We start from the raw sequence: 21,557 nt of genomic DNA, 5'->3' as shown, positions 1-21,557 counted from the left end.
CGTCGATCGAATTCGGTGCCAACTATTACAATTGCAACATCCCCTGTAACTGGAGCATTGGAGCGCCTTTCATGTTCACCAGCAGGAGCTTTGTCTGCTCTAATAACAACACTATAGTCATCTGATGGCATTTGATCCAGAGCTGTTTTAAAAAGGCGAATCAAATTGTTTTGTTCATGGAACATTGCCTGCAAGCTTGAAATGATCTCGCGTCGGATCCCAGAACTAATTGCGCAACGCTTGTCTACTTCCAGTGCATCATTTCCAGTGAAATAAATTTGCAGAAATTTCGCATCTTGTTGTGGCACTGCGAGCAATGAACCGATTTTGTGGTATATTTGGCCTTGAACTTTGAATGTTGGCATGTAACCGCCTTCAGATATAATTTTCGTTGCTCCAAACGAAGTCATTTGAAAGCAAGAGTTGTACTTGCGTATGTTTTTCAAAAAGTGGTTTGAAATAGGAGTTGTGCCAGAAAGGTAACTAAGTAGTGGTTCAGGTGCCTCAATTAACGATGACAAAACTATTTTACCATTTGAACAACACATTCCTGGTGATTCCTTGGCAAACTTCAAAGCATGGCAATGCAAGCAAACTTTATTCATCGGTCCAATGGCGACATCTGCATGATTTTCGTAGTCTCTGTTTTTGTCATAATTGTATGCCGCCAACATTAAATGTGTTCTTTCTCTTGAATGGGTCAATCGTGATAGATTAGTGCGAAGCCGTTCGTTGCGTTGTTCGGGATTTTCAGAATCTCTGGAGGTTGAAGCTCTCACACGATTTTGTTGTAGGCGAGATTCTCGTTGTTCCAGGGTTTCAGCGTCTCTGGAGGTTGAAGCTCTCACACGATTTTGCTGGAGGCGAGATTCCCGCTGGTTTTCCGTTTCCACATTTCTCGAGCTTGTCTCTCTGTTTCGATTTTGTTGAAGTCGGACATTTCGCTAATCTTCCATTTCCGCCGCTCTGTATTCATTCGACTTTTTTGTTTTGGGGTTTTTTCTTCCAATTGATGCTTTCTTTGGTGGCATGATTTTATTTTTTTTGTGAATGTAAATAATAATACTCTGTATGTTGAACTGATCTCAGATGAAAAAGAATTCACTATAGTTTGCGCAGTGTCTACACTTGCTATGAGCGAATGTATTAGCTTTGCGTCCTTATATTTATGTAACTCAGGCAAACAATATAAATATGTTCTCTGAAGGTACCTTCCACTTAAAAAGATTAAAAATCCTTATATTTTATCCATGCTAAAACGTGTGCAAACAGCAGAAGATATTCTCTGCAGGTACTTTTCCTGCAATAAATTAAAAAAAATCGGTAGACTTTCGCAACCTCTTATTTATCTGAATTAGTGTATACAGAAAAATTTCTTTGTACGTAGGTATTTTCTTCAAGAATGTTGTGGAAAAATCCCAAGATTTATGAAGCCATTGTTTAGGTAAACTTGGGAAACAAAATATACTCTTGTAAGCAATATTTAACTACCTTCAACCGTAAAATAAAAACGAATGCTATAATTCTGCAGGTACTTTCCTCCCAAATAATTTGAAATTTTTAAACCCTTTATTTATGTGAACTTAGGTAACAAAGTGTTTTCTATGTAGGTATTCTCTTCATGAATGTTGTGGAAAAATACCAAAATTTATACACCCAAATTTAGGAAAATTATGCAAGCAAAATCTCGTATGCGCATTAGGAAAAAATATTACAACATTTTTTATTGCAAATTTTATTATATTTTTTTAAGCCTTATTCAATAAGAAACAAAAGTTATGCATTCATATTGAGTACTTTTTTGGTTTTTAACTATTAAACAAATTCCGTTTTTAAATTGCAACCTGGTGAAAATTTACACAACTCTGGCATTAACATACATACATATGTTCACATATAGATTTAAAAATTTGGATTCTGCATTTTCTTTCTGGTAAGCTTTCGGTTTGACAGACTTTGAAGTTTATCACACTCTAAATCTTTGGTATTTCTTAAAAATATTATCAGATTTTATTTTCTTAAGCATGTGGTAATTGGTCTTAACTGAAACATTTCCCAATAGCTCCCGTTTGATACGTATCCTGCGAAATACTTTTTAATACACACATTTATATCATTTCACTTTTTTTGAAAGAGGTGGCAACTCTACTCAAAAATATGTTTGGCGTGAATCTTTCTCCAATACCTTCCGTTTGATACCCATATTGCAATATTTGATGTGAATTGCATTAGATATTCATTTTTTTAACTTTTTGGACAGGTGGCAACACTTATTAAAATATTTTTTGATGTAAATTTTCTTAAATACCTTTCTCAAATACCTTCCATTTGATATCTATACTTACTTTACTTGCATATTTAAATACATTTTATTTTTCTGACAGGTGGCAACTCTTTCAAAAATAGCCAAACTTCACAGGAACACTCTCCGAGTTTCTATGAAACTATCCTGGAAATTTTAACAAAATCGGCTGAATGGTTTCGGAGTCTATAAGCTGCATAGATACATACATACATACGTACATCCTTTTTTATATATATAGAGATATAGAAGAAGATTTAGATTAGTGAGAAATAAAGTAGGAGAGCATATACATACATACATACAGTATCGGTCATATCTAACAAACCCCATATAAACCGAAGTTTAACAATTTGTAGAAAACTTCAAAAAATGGCAACAAATTTTCACCTAAATTTTAAACTTTTTTCTCGGAAGTGTTAGAATTTTTTTGAGTACACAGTTTTTTAGCCACTACAATTTTAGTCTGATAATCTGCAAATTTCAAGTGGCTACGAATTACCGTTAGTTTTTTAGAATTTTTTTTGTCGCATTGGCTTTTATATAATGAATAAACTCAATTTATTTATTTATTTATTTGTATATGGATGAAAACCGCAACACCTTTGGCGAAAAAAATTCTAAAAAATCAACGGTAACTTTCAGTCACTTGAAGCTTGCACGTTATCAGACTAAAATTGATTGGGCTATAAAACTGTGTATTCAGAAAAATTCAAACACTTCCGAGAAAAAAGTTTGAAATTTAGGTGAAAATTTGTTGCACTTTTTTGAAGTTTTCTACAAATTGTTAAACTTCGGTTTATATGGGGTTTGTTAGAGAAAGAACTGTATTTTAATTGAAAATTCTCAAAAATAAATAAATAAACATAAGCTGCACACAATATCACTTTGAAATCACTAAAGTAAACAGAGTTAGAGAAGTGTGTTTTCCATTGCAAAAAACTCCATTAAGGCTAATTTAAAGCGCACTGTATTGCGCTCATTTTTAATGACATTCGGTAATGAGTTACATGGTTTGAACGCACTGACAAAGAACATTCTAGATGACGAGAGATATTTATAGCGTGGAACAATGAGGTTGCAAGTTCTGTCTGACTGCGCGAAACATAAATTTCTAAAGAGGTATTCTGGTTGCCTTTTATAAATTAATTGATTTAGGAAAACTAGGTTCCGATAGTTTAGGAAATCAGGAAGACTGCAGCGAATTATCTTAAAAGAAAACTCCGATATGTGTTCAAATTTTCGCTTCGAAAAGATATATCGTGCACAATTGACCAGAGCAAGTTGCAGCTTTTTCTGAGATTCACAATCCAGATTTCCATACAAGAGCCCACCAAACGATGTCAATAGAGCTATGAGAGTTCTCACAAATTTCAATTTCACATTTAAAGGAATGAAGTCGGCCGTGTACCATAACTTTCTTAAAATAAAGTAGATTTTGCTTAAAATATAGTTAATATGAACTTTACATCCAAGGTATGCATTTAATTTAAACCCTAAGCTAGTAACAACGGACTCGTATTTGATAGTAATGCCCTGTAAGGTTAAATACGGTAAATTCTTTACAAGTTGCGAGGAATACGTAATACAAATGGCTTTTGTCTTAGAGGCATTTAGATTTAAGTTATTAACTTTCGCCCACGAAGAGATGCGTTCGAGGTCTTCGTTTATTCTAAACACCAAATCCTCATAAGCCAATCGAACGAGAAAAATATACTTGTGCATCGTTAGCATACAAATGTATCGAAACACTCTTACAACAAGTTATATCGTTAATAAATATACTGAACAAAATTGGACCAAGTATAGATCCCTAGGGCACCCCCGAATAAAGACTCTTCATCTCAGTGCAGTTGCCTTTAATAACTACTTTCTGCCAACGATTACTGAGGTAATTTTCAAGCAATCTTAGAGCGCTAGCAGAGAATCCAAAATAATTATTTAATTTTAATAAAAGAATGGAATGATATACTGTGTGGAAAGCTTTTGAACAGTTAAATCGCCTCTGTCATAGGCAGGGCGAATATCTTCAACAACCTTGGGCAAAGCTGTTGCACAACTATGGCGGACTCTGTAACCAGACTGACATTCCGTTAGTAGCTTATTTTTATTGAGGTATTCAGCATGATTCAATAATACAAGGTTCGAAAAACTGACAGTTGTCTCTCTCGCACCGCTCCCTTAGCAGTGGCACCGTGTTGCTTCTTTGCAAATTTACATGGAAACAGTGTAGCTTTGATGTGAAATAGAAGTATAAGCTTTTGTGCAATATGTTTATTTGTATATGCATATGAAGCATATTTAACTGATGAAAACATAAACTGTTTTTAAATTGGATGTTTACATCAATCTCAGAGTAGTCTTATTTTAGTTTTGAGTCATTTTGCAGTTTTTATACAGCTAAATAGCACATAAATTACGCAATTCACGTTGATATATCAATATTACGTTCAACATTTCGTTTAAAATGCCAGATTTCCTGCAAATACATTAGAATTTACAAAAGGAATTTGACTACTAATTGCCTACTTTGCGTACTTTCCTACTACCATTTTCGCACCAAGAGATTTCATTCTTCCCCTTTCTTTGTCCTTCGTAAATGCAACCTTTTGTAAGGGAGTGTCAAACCGCAGCTGTCAATAACTATCTAACCTTTATTATTGAATCATGGGTATTCAGTAATTTGAACAACAACTAACTTTTCCCAGAGTTTAAAAAGAACTGGCAATATGCTCATTGGACGAAAATCCGTTGGCAAAGTAGCCGATGGCTTTTTAGCAGTTGGAATGACTTTCGCTACCTTCCAAGCATCGGGGAAAGTTGAAGATGTTATTGAAAAATTAAATGTGAGTCAAATTTGGAACTATGTTTAAACCTATAATTTTCAGGAACCTAAGGCTTATACCATCCTCTCCGACAGCGATAGATTTTATGGAGTGCAGACTTCTTATAACAGGTGTAAGATGCAATATGTAACCAATAGCTCGATATCTTACTGCCTGGATCATAATATGCTATTGGAACTAATAATGTAACTAGTACGAAAGCGACAATTGTCACCGACCCCGCTGCCAGGATATGATAAAGATAATTATACAATAGTGTTTACATATAATAACACACTACGACAAATCCACAGCAATACAAGAACAGGATTCCGAATTATGAGAAATCCAACGTAGTGTATAAAATTCCATACAGTGGCGACGGGTCACACGTATGCAATAAGGTATATGTGGGGACAACTAAATCAGAGTTAAAGACAAGGATTTCCGCTCGTAAGTCAAATATTAAAATAAGGAACAACTCTTCGGACAACAAGACAGCCTTGTCATATCATTGTAAGAACTTTGATAACGTAGCAATTTTAGAAAAAGGAAAACATTACCATAATCGATATACTTTGGAAATGCTACACATTATGAACACCCCTAATAATAAAAGAATCAACTTCAAAGCGGACACCGACAATTGCGAGCATGTTTCTCGCAACTTAATTCTAAGGCAGGTGTCATGTGTTCGTTCGCAGTCCACTGCCATTCCGTACCTTATATGTTTCGGACAACAACAAAAAAGAGCTGCAGCGATATACTTACATATTTATGTCTTATGGTCTGATTATGGCAACAGCCGAAACTTAACGTAACTTAATACGATATCTGTTTTGATTCTCTAAGTTCTACGTTCCGTTAAATTAAGTTAAGTTGCCATAATCAGGCTTTATCTGTTCGTTTTCTTGTGTATTGTTATTCGTGGATTTTTGTTTACAATTACTGTATTTTCAATTGTTTACATTTTCATATTGATATTTTCCACTGTCTGCAAATTTGCTTGTTTTAATACTGTATTTTGCTCATCTGTTTCAGTCATTCAAACATAGCCAAGTGTGTCAGTTGTACTTGTTTATGTTTATATGTACATATTAATGTGTGTAATTGTAATAATGTATATTTGCGGTCCTGGTGATGACTTTAGACTGAAGTCGAAATATCGGCAAATAAAGCAAATACAAAATTTTGTTTGATTTTCATGTGGTCTTGAGCTCGAAAAATATGCAATATGGTTTTAATAAATAATGGGATAAAAAAATTGTATGGAAAATATAAATAAAGAAAATTGTCAAAACGTCAGGGTATTTATTTTTTTGTCGCTGACTGTATGTATGTATGTCAATGTATGAAACGATGCTTTGAATTCATGTACTTTGAGATACCTTCCTTCTAGGAAGTGATCGAATATTCCACCGATTAGCGAAGCGGCTTGATTGGAAGTAACGTTATGTTCAATTTGGTCTCCGCGGACTTCACTATCCATAAGCACTTCACTTCTTAAACGCGACACTTCTGTATGTTTTTACCGCATTGATTTTCTTTTTTTTTTCTTTTAATAATATAAATAAAATTCTTTTAATATTATGATTAAAATATATTTAAAAAAACGTAGACACGTCACTTACAATAGAAAAAAATGTTATATTTACAACTTCATAACGTTGGCATTTATTTACAAACATTCGATCTCAAAACTTACTAAAGGTTTATTTGAAAAATCTTTAAATAAACTTCCCTGTAGTCAAATGTACTATTTGTAAACTACCTCACAACTAGTATGAACCGCATGCCCAACTAGTCAGACAACTATCTTTTTTCTATGCAATCAACTGGTATTTTTAACGTGGGGATGTCCTACGAGATGGCCATTGTCAGATTTCGGTCAGAAATATACCAGCCTCATACTAGGCAGAAAAATACTAGTCCAGTTATGGACCAAAAACACTACTTTGGGAGTCAAAAAATAAAATGAAGTCATGAATATACAATAAAAAACTTTTTATTAAGTACACTTTAATTTATTACACATTTTTATTTAGCAGCCTTCGATTTGCCAATAATTAGTGTTAAAAATTTTAAGTATTAATTAAAAGCAAAAATAAATACATAAATATTCCAAACTTTCGAGCATAAATTTAAGTGAATTTTTCATTGAATGTTATTAAAAGTAAAAGGTTTCAGGTAAAATAAATACTATATTTCTATCTTTTTTAATAATATTGAATATTTTATATTCAACAATTTTTATTGAGCTTGAGGCCGTTTTTAATGAAAAACTTATTGTGGAAAAGCAACAATAATTTGAAAAAATGGTAGATGTGATAGCTATTTCGGAAATCGCCACATTTCCTCATCAGACTTCTTTCAGTAGGATTCGAACCGGCGATCCCACCTACTCAGTCAGTTGCCTACTCTCTGTGCTAAGTCCACCTTGTAAATTATCGTTGCTTTTTTCCCACATTTTCATTTGTTAAGCAGCTATTCCCCTGCAATTCACACATGATTATTTAACAAGTATGGTATAATTGCGAGTACGTACTCGCTTTAACGGTTTACAATATACCCAAATAAAAGTTATAATAGGGGTATTCTCTGAGTCTTGCAAAGCCCTTGCATGGTGCACAGATTGCACGGATTGCACGGTAAAAACCGGTTTTCGTATGGGACAGCTTTGCAAACCGTGCAATCCGTGCACCATGCAAGGGCTTTGCAAGACTCAGAGAATACCCCTAATATGTTGTGCACTCTATTGTATTATACTGTCGAAGTCAAATAAAACAGGGCATGAATAAATCGTTTTGTACTTGGTACAAGGCTGGTCATTTTCGAACTAGTTCGGTTTCAGTCACTACTAGTATTTTTCCTGACTAGTTTGGGGTTTCACTGCAGAGTTAATACTAAAAATGCTTATTTAACGCTTATTATAGTAAACACATTTTAACTTACTTAAAAAAAAAAAATACTGAAACGCTTGTTGGGTAGAAATTGCTCGGCTACAAACTTGGCGTGCAATCAAACGACAGCCTGAGCTTGTGTTGTGGATTGTGTTCAGTTCATAGGGTTTACACATATTTTATTTTGACAGGCTGCATACCGCACACCGTATCATATATTTTGGCCTAAAAGAGCAAAGTTTAGGTTGTCGTATTGAATAATTTTTTACGGAAATTTTTTTAGAGAAATTATATCTCAATGGCTCTGTCGCTAAATTGTGTTGCCCAGTATAATTGCATACACTTAAGTCAATATTATTATATTATTGAAATGAATCGATACAGAGAATCATAAATAGGGATATCACTTGCTTTAAAATAATGGTATCAAGTTTTCTATCTCGTCGTAAATATAGGCGAATTCATCGTTTTAGTTCAGAACTTTTCTTCCATGTGATTGTTGTTACGTTTCTCTCCCAGAGAGAGAAATTCAGAACTAGAAGGATGAATCCGCCTTAAATCAATTTGAATTTATTTATGTTAAAATTGTTTATTTCGCTTGTCATTAACCATGATTCAATTATTAAAGGTTCGATAAATATTGACATTTGCGTTTACTGCTTTGTAAGGTCGAATTTGAGGAGTATAGAGAAAGATGTAATAATTTGATCCCTTTTGTGAAAAGGTAGGCAGAAATGCGTTTTGTACATTATTATGTACAGTTATATCGTATAAAATATGATTCAATATTTAAAGCAGCTTCCACTGCTCTATTCAATGGATATAGAATTCAAATTGTGTGGCTTATTAAGAATGCTATAATAAAAATTAAAACTAAACTAATTGAAGAATAGTAAGAACTTTATTCACATAAAATTCCAACTAAAGGAAAAGCTATCCTGACATACGATAAAAATGGTAAAAGTGTTGCCTGTTGAACTTTTTATGTATTTAGTAGTAGCTTATATCGTCACTAGACATGAACAAAGGCGCGAGCTCAAAAGTTGACTTCGAAAAACGAAGCAGTCGACGGCGAAGAAAGACGCGTTAACCTATTTGACGGTGAAAAAAAAGACACGTAAACTTATGAACTATGTTTGCGGGTGTAATAAGATCTACTTCATTTGAAATTTGGCAGCACTATACATAGCATAACTTTGTTATCGACTACTCGATCAGCCGTTTATTTAGTGTGCTAATTTTGCTATCGTTGTTTTTTATTACGGTTAATTTTCATATGCGCAATTTTAAAAATAATTGATGTGGAGAGCAAAGAACCTCAGCAAAGAAAATTGATTTTGGACTAATTCATGAAAAATCCACACATCTCCCAATGTCGGTTAGTAAAATTGCTGAAAACTGGAAGGTCGACGGTACAAAATGTATTGTCAAATATCAAGAAAAATGGCAGCATTGAGAGAAAGGCGGAATCTAGCGGAAATCAGGCACTATAAATAAAATAGTGGAGAAGGATGTTCCAAAGACTTTGAAAAGGAATCCGAATCTCTCTGAACGTGTTGTTGCACCTGGAGTGTTGTTCTGAGAGCATGTATTTTGGCCTGATTTGGCAACAAGCCATTGTGCAAAAAATGCGCAAGAGTTTTTTACACAAAATGGGATCAACATCGTACTAAAAGAGGCCAATCCTCCGAATTGTCCAGAGCTCCAAACGATCGAGCGTTATTTGGCTTATATGAAATCAAAATTAAAAAGAAACAAAATGCACACCTTCAAGAATGACGCACTTCCGGAGAATGTGGCGAAAACAGGCTCAATCGATCAACGAAAGGTATGTCCAAGTATTAATGGCGGGTGTCATCTCTAAAGTACGGGTATTTTGGCGTGGAAATTAATTCTAATACTATTTGTAAATCTTTCATCTAAATAGAAATAAAAGAAGGTTCTACAAAAGTTTCGACTGAATTGTTCACATTTAAATTAGTTTTTTTTGTTACTTAATACCTGCCAGATTTCAACTGAAGCAAATCTTAGTATGTACATTCCCCAATGAGCTTTTGGTGAATAATGCTGAAATGACAGTCCTTGGCTAAGTATAAATCTATGTTTACGCGTCTTTCTTCTCGCCGTCAACTAGGTTTACGCGTCTTTTTTGCCGAAGATTTTTTACGCGCCTTTTTCGTTGTCAAAACAATGACGAGCCTTTATTCGTGTCTAGTGGCGATATGTATTAATTACAAAAAGCAGACAACACACGCTAAGGCAGCGAGCGAGAGCGAGATAACTGTCAGCTTATCCAACTTTCTATTATTGAACCATGGTCATTAACAAACTTTTTAAATTATTCGTAAAATTTTTGTTCCCTTTCACTCTTAGGAACTAAAAGAAGACATCCAATATGTGGAGCAATATTTTCGAGTTACTGGCTTTTATGTAAAAATTTTATATAAAATGACGACACTTTTCCAGCATACAGACTTTCCAATTGCCAGAGATTACTTTGATATTTTACTAATGACTATGACGTAAGTATACATATATTACTATTTTGGCCAAACTCATAGACCAAGAGCTCTTGACCAAAAAACTTATCATATTTCAGATCGATTGAAATTTTTTGTGAGCTTAGCTTGTTAATATAGAAACCGATATCCGGAGGGCTGGCTGCCGAACAGCGGTCTGGATTATGCGTTTTTAGCTATTAGAGATGTCTATAAAAACCGATTACTTAACATACTTCAGATTTTATTTACAGTATATAGAAAATTAATTCAAGGGCATTAAAGTACTACCAGCCCATGTTGAAAGTGCATTGTTGCAAGAATAAGTCAGCATTCTTTAGACGGGCTGTCCTTTTGGCAGGACATTAAAAATATAATAAATAGATGAAATATCTACAGCCAGCCCATTCCGATGGTCACATCATATGAAAAAATTTCAAAAACGCCATTTCCATGCAGATGCGGCAGGTCTGGTAAAATGCCACGGGCACCCGATTCGAGAAGGCCCCGTCCCAAGAGACCGCGAGCTCAGAACTAACCTAACATTTTTAACAACAATATGTACTTAAATGTTATAAAGACCATATGGTCAAGATTTGTGTCGTTAACGTTACATTCGCACATATACATATATATCTCTTTATATTTCTGAAACTAGTGTAAAAACCGGAAGTTTTTAATTTATCCTTATAATAAACCTCAAAAGCTATACTTTATATACAGACACTTGTTTCCTATCTTTTGTTGTTTTAAAGATAAATGTGGTTATAAGTGGTCTTATATGTTACATATTTTGGAAGTCAGTTATATATGGGTAAGGCCATCTCAAGTGGGTCACAAATTTGTCGACGTTCGAATTTCCAGGAGATTTTTCGCTCAAATGTAGTTCTACTCACCTGAAATACACTCCGTAAATTTCAGTGAAAAATTTTTAAATTTAAACTTTTTATGAGCATTAGAATTTTTTACAATGGTACGGAATTAATTTTTTTGTCTGAAAATACAATTTGGAATGCGACATACAACCGTACCAAAATTAATTTTTTTCGTCTTGAAAATTTTAAATTTGATATAACCAAAATTATTATTTTTTAAACAAATGAAAATTTAAACAATTTCTCCGCCTGTCAGAAAAGTTATAATACCAGCATATCCCGCCGAAAGTATTCAAGCACTCACTCCGAAAAAAACATGTGAACGGATAACAGTATTTTATTCACAACCATAACTTCAGTGTGTGCTTACACACTGTATTCATACGTACACTGAGGGAAAAAAATATTAAATCAAATAGAAACGTAATTGATCTTACTATAAACGTCAACGAAAGTACTGTATATTGGTAAATATTCAATTCAATTACGCGAATAATCAAGACAAAGCTAAAAAAAATATTTAACTTGCATGTTGCCTGCAGTGGAATTCGAACCCTGACCATCTCTGGATATCGACAAATTGTGGCATGCATCTTTACGCACTCAGCTACGCCCAGGCATATAAATTTGCTTTCAAATGTTGAATATCCATCAACACCACAGCACGCGATTTGTACGGATAAACATGTACTATGTATGAATGTGTGTGTTGTCAGACCGGCGCTCTGCATGCTTTGGGTGCGTATGTACACTCATATATAATGTGACCAACCGTACTTCTTTCGGAAGTACAGTACTTCTTTTTTCGCTCTTGTACTTCGTACTTCGAAGTACAGTCCAATGTACTTCTTTGCAATATCTTGTACTTTAGGAGGGAGATTCTGTAACCAGTGAGCGACAATTTTCGGATTGCAATCGCACTTTTTGGTGTATGATAAAAATGCTTTTGCGTCAAAAAGTGCGATAGCGATTCGAAAATATGCCGATATCGAGAAGTAATGAACGTAAACTCCTCTGCAATGACTCATTTTGTGCACTAAGGTTGTGGCTATACACATCATCATTGACGTAAAATCAAATAAATTTTTTCTAAGAAATAATCACATTTTAAAGATGAATTTTGGCGTTTTTTCCCCTTTTTTATTATTTATTCGTATTATCTAAAAAGGTAAGAGCCGGATCGAAAAAATAGCTCTCCTAGTGTATTCAGCGGCCTCGAAAGCACATTATAAGATCTTAGAAAACTTACATTTCCAGAGGAATTTCGCGTGCGCACGGATTGAAGGACGAGTAATTTTAAGCAATACAAAAATCGACTTGAGCGACCTATAAATTTTATTACTTTTTTAAAATAAAGTTATGTACTTTCATTTTTTTAGCAAAAAGAACACAAATTTGCGTGAGCACTGAATAATATTGAAAAAAAATGATTTTGTGCACCACTCTAACGTGTCTATATTTACAGTGACGAGCAAAACTGTAACATGGTGTAACACTTTTTATTTCAGCCACCGCTATCTTTCCAAGTTTTAACGACTTTCATGCTTTTGTTGTATATTCTCATAACGATTTGAAGTCAATCCAACAACAATAAACAAACTTGCAGACTAAAATGTAAATTAAGGCAAATGTTACAGTTTTAATACGATGTTGTAACACGCCGCTTTTATTGCTTAACTTATTTATGTAAACATTTTTTATGTTTTGTTAATTTCACGTTTTACACATTCACATATCTGGCAATACCGTGTATGGCAATACCTTTTTCTGTCAAAGTTAAAGTTAAAGTTTTATTCTAATATGGCAATGCCGTAAAAATGTAACAACCTCTATTTATCTCTTTTCCGCATGTGAGTTTTAAATTGTTTAACAATTGTATAGCAGGATTGCCATAGCACAAACCGTATTGATCAATGTGCTTTGCATAGCATATAAAAAGCCTGTACGCTTATGAATTTGCAAATTTCGTTTAGCGATCGGCGGTGAGCGGACCTTCTGGGCGAAGTATTGTGTTCGTGGTAGGCGCTAAGCCATCCGCTCACAAGTTTGAACTAAAAGAAGACTGTCTTTGAAGTGTGGACAGCGATGGCTGGCCGCTGCAAAGCAGTTATTTCTTGCGCCCGCCGCAGATTGCTAAACCATGTTGATTTTTCTTTTTCAAATGTATATGTAGTTATTAGTCGTGAGCTTTTAAATAAATAAAACCCAACAACCACTCTACATTAGCGCCCAACTTAGTGGCTAGAAGCTTAATATCAAAATTTCGCCAAGAAGAAGCCCACGACTGAACACGATGGTGACTCTGTCTACCGAACAGTTCCAGGAACTTTTGAAGTCGGTAGGCAACAACAACGTACGTGCCGGTACACTCAGCACATGCAATGCGCGTTATAACGGAGAGCGCAATCCGGTGAAGGTGGAAGAATTTGTAGCAGCGGTATCCACTTTCAAAATGGTGGAAAAAATAAACGACGCCGACGCAAGAAACGGGATGCCCATGCTGCTCGAGGGTGATGCTGCGGAGTGGTTGCGTGGTGTGAAGGATCAAGTAACTACATTTACGGAAGTAATTCGCATGCTCCGAGAATGTTTCGCACCGGCAAAGCCAGCATTGGAGAGTTTGTGTCGAAATAATGGAAGGTAAGCAGCAGAAAGGCGAACCAACGGACACTTTTATCCGAAAGAAGCCAGCATTATTTGCACAGCTGCCTAACACGCCAGCAGAAGCTGATCAACTCGACATGTTGTTCGGTATGCTTAATGCTAATATTTGAGACAGAGTGAGCCGTGTGAAAGTTTCGTCCTACGAACAGCTCCTTAATGATGCTCGTGACGTAGAGCTATCAATAAGCGAACTTGAAACCCTTTTTTTAATTTTTGCAAAAATCTGATGCAAATGAGGCAAATACCGCTACGATTGCTGCTGCTATAGCTGCCAAACCGAAGTTTGCATGCTATGGGTGTAATGCACCTGGCGGGACGCGAGCTAATTGTCCAGTATGCAGCATGAATAAAAAATCTTCGAGCGGTACTATTAATTTCAATTCGCTATCGCCCGTAAATGTTGGTCGTGATATACCACTGGCCAACATACAGCTTTTTGGTGTACCAGGACAAGCGTATTTCGATACTGGTGCGCGTACTAGCGTAGCAAGCGCAAACTTGAAGCGGGTGATGGACTTCAAAGGCTTTCAGTACCAGAATGTTGCGTGTGACATCGCGTTAGCAGACGGAATCGTAACCAGAAAACACTGCTTGGCAACGGTATGTAAAATAATGATTGGTGGTCGCTGTATGGATATGCAGTTCATTACCTGATGCTGAAAGAAACCGCACTCTACTCGGTGCAGATTTTCTGGAGCAAGCTTCTATAGTGCTAAATATGGGGCAGAGGTATTGGTACTTTGAAGACAACCCAACTCAACACTTCGATTTAGCGGAAACTGTGCCGTTCAATCTTATTGAAGTCGTTAAATGCGCAAATGTTACACCTAAGCGAAAGATGCCTATGACTAAGCCACGCTCAGAAGCAGACGTATCCGAATGCGAGAAGTCTTGAAATTCCCAGTAATGATTACTCGCCACATTCGATCCAGGCAATATTTAGAGATGCGTTGCCACCAGATGCATTGACGCCAAAGAGGCAAAGCGAACCAACGCTATTTCCTGGTCTTGTTCCTAAGAGAAGGCATGATGATGATGATGATGACGATCACGTGAGGTTGTACTCGTTCAATTTCAAAATATTGAAAGCAACAGATGGTGCGAGTTTGAACCTCCAGCAGAAGCAGCAGCTCGATGCAGTGCCCCAAGCATGTGCGGAAGTATTTGGAGACATCACAGAACCAACGCCGTACGCTGAGCACCGAATCAACACTGGTGACCACGAACCGCCATATCGTCTTTCGTTTGCAAAAACGCATGAACGGAAAACGAAAATCGAGAAGATGATCGAAGCAGGTATTGTCGAAGAATGCGAGTCGCCTTGGGCCTCCCCCGTTGTAATGGTTCCGAAGAAAACTGGTGGGGTGCGCGTCTGTATTGATTACAGAAAGATTAACGCCATAACCGTGCCAGACAGGTATCCACTGCCACGTATGGATGACCTTCTACATGCAGCGAAAAGTACTAATTTTATGACTACATTAGACCTTCACAGCGGCTATTACCAAATAAAAGTTAATAATAATAACTCTTACAAAACGTGTTTTATTATCCCATTTGGGACCTTTTTATTTTAGGAGGATGCCATTTGGTTTACGCAATACACCGGCAACGTTCCAACGTCTTAGGGATCGTTTCAAAGCCTCTGTTTCGAAAGTTCAAATCTTAGTTTATCTCGATGATTTGATTGTATGTTCTCCGTCATTCTCCGAACATTTAAAAGATCTCGTTATCGTTCTACCTAAGTTGCAAGAGTATAAATTGCGCGTAACTAATGATAAAAGCCGATTTTGTTGTGAGGAAGTGAAGTATCTGGGACATGTCCTCACGCCTGACGGGATATGCGTTGATCAAGAGAAAACAGTTGCTATTAGCCGAAGAAAAGAACCGAAGAATGTTAAAGAACTTATTTCATTTATTCAAACGTGTTCTTGGTATCGAAGATTCATAAATGGCTGCGCGGAGATCTCGAAACCATTAACCGAACTTACGAAAAAGAATGCCAAATGGGCTTGGACTGTAAGGCAAAAAGATGCATTTGAGTCTCTTAAGTATGCACTAACGTCTACACCCATCTTGAAACAAGCCCAAGACAACTTACCATTTTATATAAAAAGTGCAGCTTTACTCCAGGCGGAGGATAACACAGAACATCCGATTGAATATGCAAGCCGACTGTTGTCGGCTGCTGAAAGAAATTACTCGACCACGGAGCGTGACCCCAAGCTATCGTGTGGGCATGTTCCAAGTTTCGAGGTTATATAGAAGGAGCCGAGATAATTTTATTAACAGACCATCAACCATTGAAGTGGCTACTAACGATGAAGTCTCCATCTGGCCATTTAGCGCGATGGGCATTGCAAATTCAGCAATATAATTTTAGAGTTAGATACAATCCTGGGAAAACCAATTCGCTCGCTGATATGTTATCTCGTCCGCCGTGTGATAATGATTATAGCGAAGCTGATCAAAGCCATATATATGCCTTCCAAGTTGATTTTCCACGCAAGAATTCAAAAGAAATACGAGATGAGCAGCTGAAGGACGAATATTTGAAAAAGATTTTTTCTTCGATAGAATCGCAAGACGACAACCTAACATTTTGGTCAAACAGAAGGTATTGGCTGAACGACGGAACTCTATTCTGTTATTCCAACGATGATAGAGAAGACGCACAGATGGTAGTACCGCAACAAGAATGGGAAGAAATTTTAAAGAAATTATTATTATTTATTTATTACAGCTCTCTTGAGCCTAATTCATTACAATATATGTAGACTTAACCTAGTTATTTTATATTCCGTTGCTTAAGCCTAATGAAATCATATGGAACGGCATTCATACATGGCAATTACAAGTTGAAATTACGGAACAATAGTAAATGGAAAACAGATATAAAGTAATACATTACATTATATTGGGATAGTTTTACAAAATTTAAACAACTTTCTTTTAAACTCATTGATGTTTTTACATTGCATTATAACATTTAAGACCCTTGTAATAAAGATTACATTTATCAGATTCGCTTTTTAACATGGGTAAATTGAAGTCATTTTTCTTACGTGTATCTTTGTTGTGTACATTGCTGCCATACCTTAAGTTAATCTTTAGGTATTCTGGTAAATTATCTTCAATAATGTTTTTAACAAATTTCATCGTATAATAAAAGTGCTGTTGTTTCACACTTAGCCAACCAAGGGCTGATAACATGTCTCTAATGGGCGTGTCATATCGTTTTCGAAGAATGAATCTCATTGCTTGGTTCTGTTGTTTCTGCAATTTATAAATTTGGCTATCATTCATTATGAAGAAAATTGTTGGACAATAATTGAGGAGAGGTTTTATTACTGATCCATATGCCACTATTTTATATTTCCTTTTCAGTAATTTGCAAGTACGTCGCATAAAGTACATTTTTTTTGCTATTTTGCTTACGGTATAGTCAATATGATCATTGAACTGTAGCTTCTCATCAATTTTTATACCCAAGTACGTAAAGCTCCGCACCCTTTCTATTTTTTGTTGGTTTATGTTTAAACTACGAAGTTCATGCATATCAATATTTCTTCTGGATATGACCATGTATTTGGTTTTACTTACATTTATTTTAAGTTTGTTTAAACATAGCCAATTATATATTTTATTTAAGTCATCTTGTAGTTTTGAAACAATATCAGTAATATGGTCACCACTTAACATGATTAACGTGTCATCAGCGAAAAGATTAATATCACAATATTTAATACCGTTGGCAATATCATTTATGTATATATTAAATAATATAGGTGCTAGCACTGAGCCTTGAGGTAGACCAACCACTATACTTCTTTTGTCAGATACCGACGATCCAATCTGTGTTCTCTGGTAACGATTTGTAATAAGACTTTGAAACCATTTTAGCTCAACGCCCCGTATCCCTATATTACTCAATTTATTTTGAAGTAACTCTTGATCGATGGTCTCAAATGCGCGCTTTAAGTCTAAGAAGACGGCAACTATGTATTTATTTCTGCTCAATTCTTCTTTCCAGTTTAGTGCAGTTTCACATGAGTGCCTTTTCCTAAAACCAGACTGTAGTGGCATTATATTTTATTAGTTTCTAAATATTCTATTAGTTGCTTTTTAACTACCGTTTCAAGAATTTTTTCATCACTTGGCAACGTATTAATTGGTCTCGTCTCGTCGGCTCTGATTGTGTTCTTGACTTTCTCAATTGGCACAACAATAGATGTTTTCCAGTGATCAGGAACAACACCATGTTTTAGACTTTCATTAATTAACTGCGTGTTAAAGTACCCTGTATATGTTATAGTCTTTTATGACTCCCTCAGATAATAGTTTTTTTCTTCCCATTTTATTTTTAAAACCACTGACAATTTCAAGCACTTCATCGGTTTCGACTTCTATAAATTTAAAGTTATGTGTGCAATTTGGAGTCGTAAAGGATTCTTTTTTTTTCTATATTTGAGGTAATTTCAATAATGCTGTGAATAAAGTAGTTATTTAGTGATTGTGCAATTTTCCGTTGTGTACAAGGTGTTGTGAATTAATACTTTATTAATGGTGTTTATTTCCTTCGACATACTTATGCAATTTTTTAGATTCTTCCACATTGATTTGCTATCTCCAATATTAACTGTTATTTTATGCTCCAAGTATTTAACCTTTTTAACCTTTACCATCCTCTTGTATCTACGTTTGATTGTATTATAGTCACTCCAGGCCCCTGTTTCTAATGCTATCCTGTAAAGATTATACTTTTGCTTATTAAGGCTAGCTAATTCAGTATCATACCACTTGTTCATGAGCTTAAGCCTTATTTCTTTGGTGTATGTTAGAGTGCCCATTGAATATGACAAGACATTAGTTAAAAATTTCGATTTATCATCGATGCTTAATTTCGAAAAATCCCTGTAATTGTATTGCCCCAGTTGGTGAAGAAGATTATCACTTGTGTAATTTTCCCAAGATATAATAAATTTGTTTGCTCTCATTTTATAGATTTTCTCCAACTCGATCTTGACATAAATTGTCTCATGATCGGAGATCCGATGCATATCCATTCTTTGACACGAAATGTTTTTGCTATTGGTAAATAGTAAATCAATCATGGTTTCGACCTCTTCCGATTTCCTAGTATAAAAATAAATTGTCTGAACCATTGGGAAGGACTGCAATAACTCTACCAATTTTTTACTGTCCGTTGTAGCTTTATATAGATTTATATTGAAGTCTCCAATAAATACAGTATTATCATCTAGGCAAGTATTGTTTAAAATTTCACTGAGGTAGCTGATAAAGTCAGCATCGCTAGAATTTGGCGAGTGATATATTACCCCTATTTGGTATTTCGGGGTAACATTTCCAATTTTTAAAAGAAGACACCAAATATTTTTATCCCACGAGTAATTAACGAGAGTTTCATATTTAATTGAGTGATGGACGTAAATTAAAACACCGCCTGTGTGTCTACTATTCGAGTTGCATCTAATTAGGGTGTAGGTTTCTACCTGTATTTCGTGGTTTGTAATGTCTTCGGTCAAACAGGTTTCTGAACATAGCACCAAATGGGGCTTACAAATTTCTATTAGTTTCTCAAGTTCACACTTATTAGCTGTAATACTGTTTATGTTTAAATAAATGATATTCANCTATTCGAGTTGCATCTAATTTGAGTGTAGGTTTCTACCTGTATTTCGTGGTTTGTAATGTCTTCGGTCAAACAGGTTTCTGAACATAGCACCAAATGGGGCTTACAAATTTCTATTAGTTTCTCAAGTTCACATTTATTAGCTCTAATACTGTTTATGTTTAAATAAATGATATTCAGCTCATGAATACTTCGTTGCTAAACTTTAGTTTTGCTTTTGGCTTGAACGTATTTTTGGTATGCAGGGCAATCCAAACTGAATGCTGAGTGATTTACTTTTATTTTTTATTACTTTTTTCTGAACAAGTTCACAACAATTTACACACCTTATTATATCAGAGCCGCAATCCTTAACATCGTGATTTCCAGCACATCTACTACATGCCTTTTTATTTGTACAATCACTTGACTTGTGCTTATAACCCAAACAGTTAAAGCATCTCATAATATTTAGATGCTCAAATACCATGCAAGGTTAAAGCATCTGTTTCAACTAGAATGTTGAAGCTTTCTTCTCTTCGCGTTCTATTTTCGTATACTTTCAGTACTTTCAACTCCTTTCCCAAGAACTCATCATTTTGCTTAGTTAGACATTCTATTATGCGATCATTATTTATTTTTTCGGTTAACCCAACTATTTTCAGTATCTTTCATCATTCATTTTCTTTACTAATTACTGGCTGAATGTTTTTTACCAAGTCATTACATTTTTGCAGTTCACTAGAAATTTCCTTAATGATTTAATTTTTCATAGCATTAATTCTCACTCCAATGTTATGTTCCAGAAATGTATTAAAGTCTGAAACAATACTCGTTTTTATTTGCGTACATTTGTTGTTAATCAGTTGCTCCAAAACTTGTTTTACATCAGCCGCCTTCAACTTAGATTGCTGACATTTACTTATTAAATGTTTGATTTCGATAAATTTCGTATTCGTATCAGATAAAGTACACTGATTACAAAACCATTTCAAATTAATATTTTCCGTGATTATTTTAATTTCATTCCTTTTAATATTGCTACATTTTAGACAGAAATTATAGCCACACCCACCAGCGCATGTTATCATTTCATCTAATTGAAACAATTTGGCAGTCCATTCTTTACATTCTACTGTTGGGATTTTGCCACTTTTTACTGTTGCAATATACCCTAAGTTAACGTATGGTAATAATATATACTAACCACAATACACAAGTGATATGAGCAATTGCTACTATAACCTAAGCGTAAAACTAACTTGGCAGCACTCTGTTTCCAGCTGATCAGCTGTTTCGATTCCAAGAAGTAGTTGACGTTTGTTGATATGGAATTATGAGAAAAGGACATCAATTGCGAATATGATGGCAAAGGACAGAATAACAAAGGAGAGAATCTGGACAGAGGAGCGCCCTCGGGTACGCAAAGGAAAACCAAAAGTGGTTGGAGATTAATCCGAATTGTCTTGGATTTAGCGGCTCCAATGCTCTTTTGCGGAGGTGACCAAGCAGATCTGCTGCAGATTGTTCTCTGTGTCTTCCTAATACCAACAATTGCAGCTGGACTTACTTTTGTTAACCCAGCTATCGCCGCAGCAAAAACAACAACAGCAAAACAAACTATTTTATTTATGCAATTTTTTGTTCGCTTGTTTGTTTTGTTTGTATGTTTATTTATGCGCCACTCACTTCAGTTGATTCAGCTTGCACTTAAATGGTACCGTTGGACATAAAATGTATAAAATACAATTATTTTAACTATTTAAAATGAGAATATCTAGCGCGAGCGCAAAACACACATCTGTTCCGTTTACTATCCGTTCCAATCCACAACGACAGCACAGCAGAACACTATGGCGCA

General features: G+C 35.2%; 1 protein-coding gene across 1 annotated transcript in view; it reads left to right on the top strand.

Moving 5' to 3' along the window:
* The first annotated feature begins 10,404 nt into the window (after nucleotides 1-10,404).
* LOC108358014 (uncharacterized) overlaps nucleotides 10,405-21,557 on the top strand; it is a 124,995-nt gene continuing 113,842 nt past the window's right edge. Inside the window, exon 1 of the mRNA XM_017609131.1 lies at nucleotides 10,405-10,549. Coding sequence (XP_017464620.1) covers nucleotides 10,476-10,549 — 74 coding nt within the window. The 5' untranslated portion in view covers nucleotides 10,405-10,475. The remainder of the gene's footprint in view (nucleotides 10,550-21,557) is intronic.

The sequence above is a fragment of the Rhagoletis zephyria genome, unplaced genomic scaffold, assembly GCF_001687245.7.
Source record: "Rhagoletis zephyria isolate East Lansing unplaced genomic scaffold, Rhagoletis_zephyria_1.1 Rzeph_scaffold_00193, whole genome shotgun sequence".
Lineage (NCBI taxonomy): Eukaryota > Metazoa > Arthropoda > Insecta > Diptera > Tephritidae > Rhagoletis > Rhagoletis zephyria.
The sequence above is the reverse complement of the archived record's forward strand: the minus strand, read 5'-3'. Positions and strand labels throughout refer to the sequence as shown.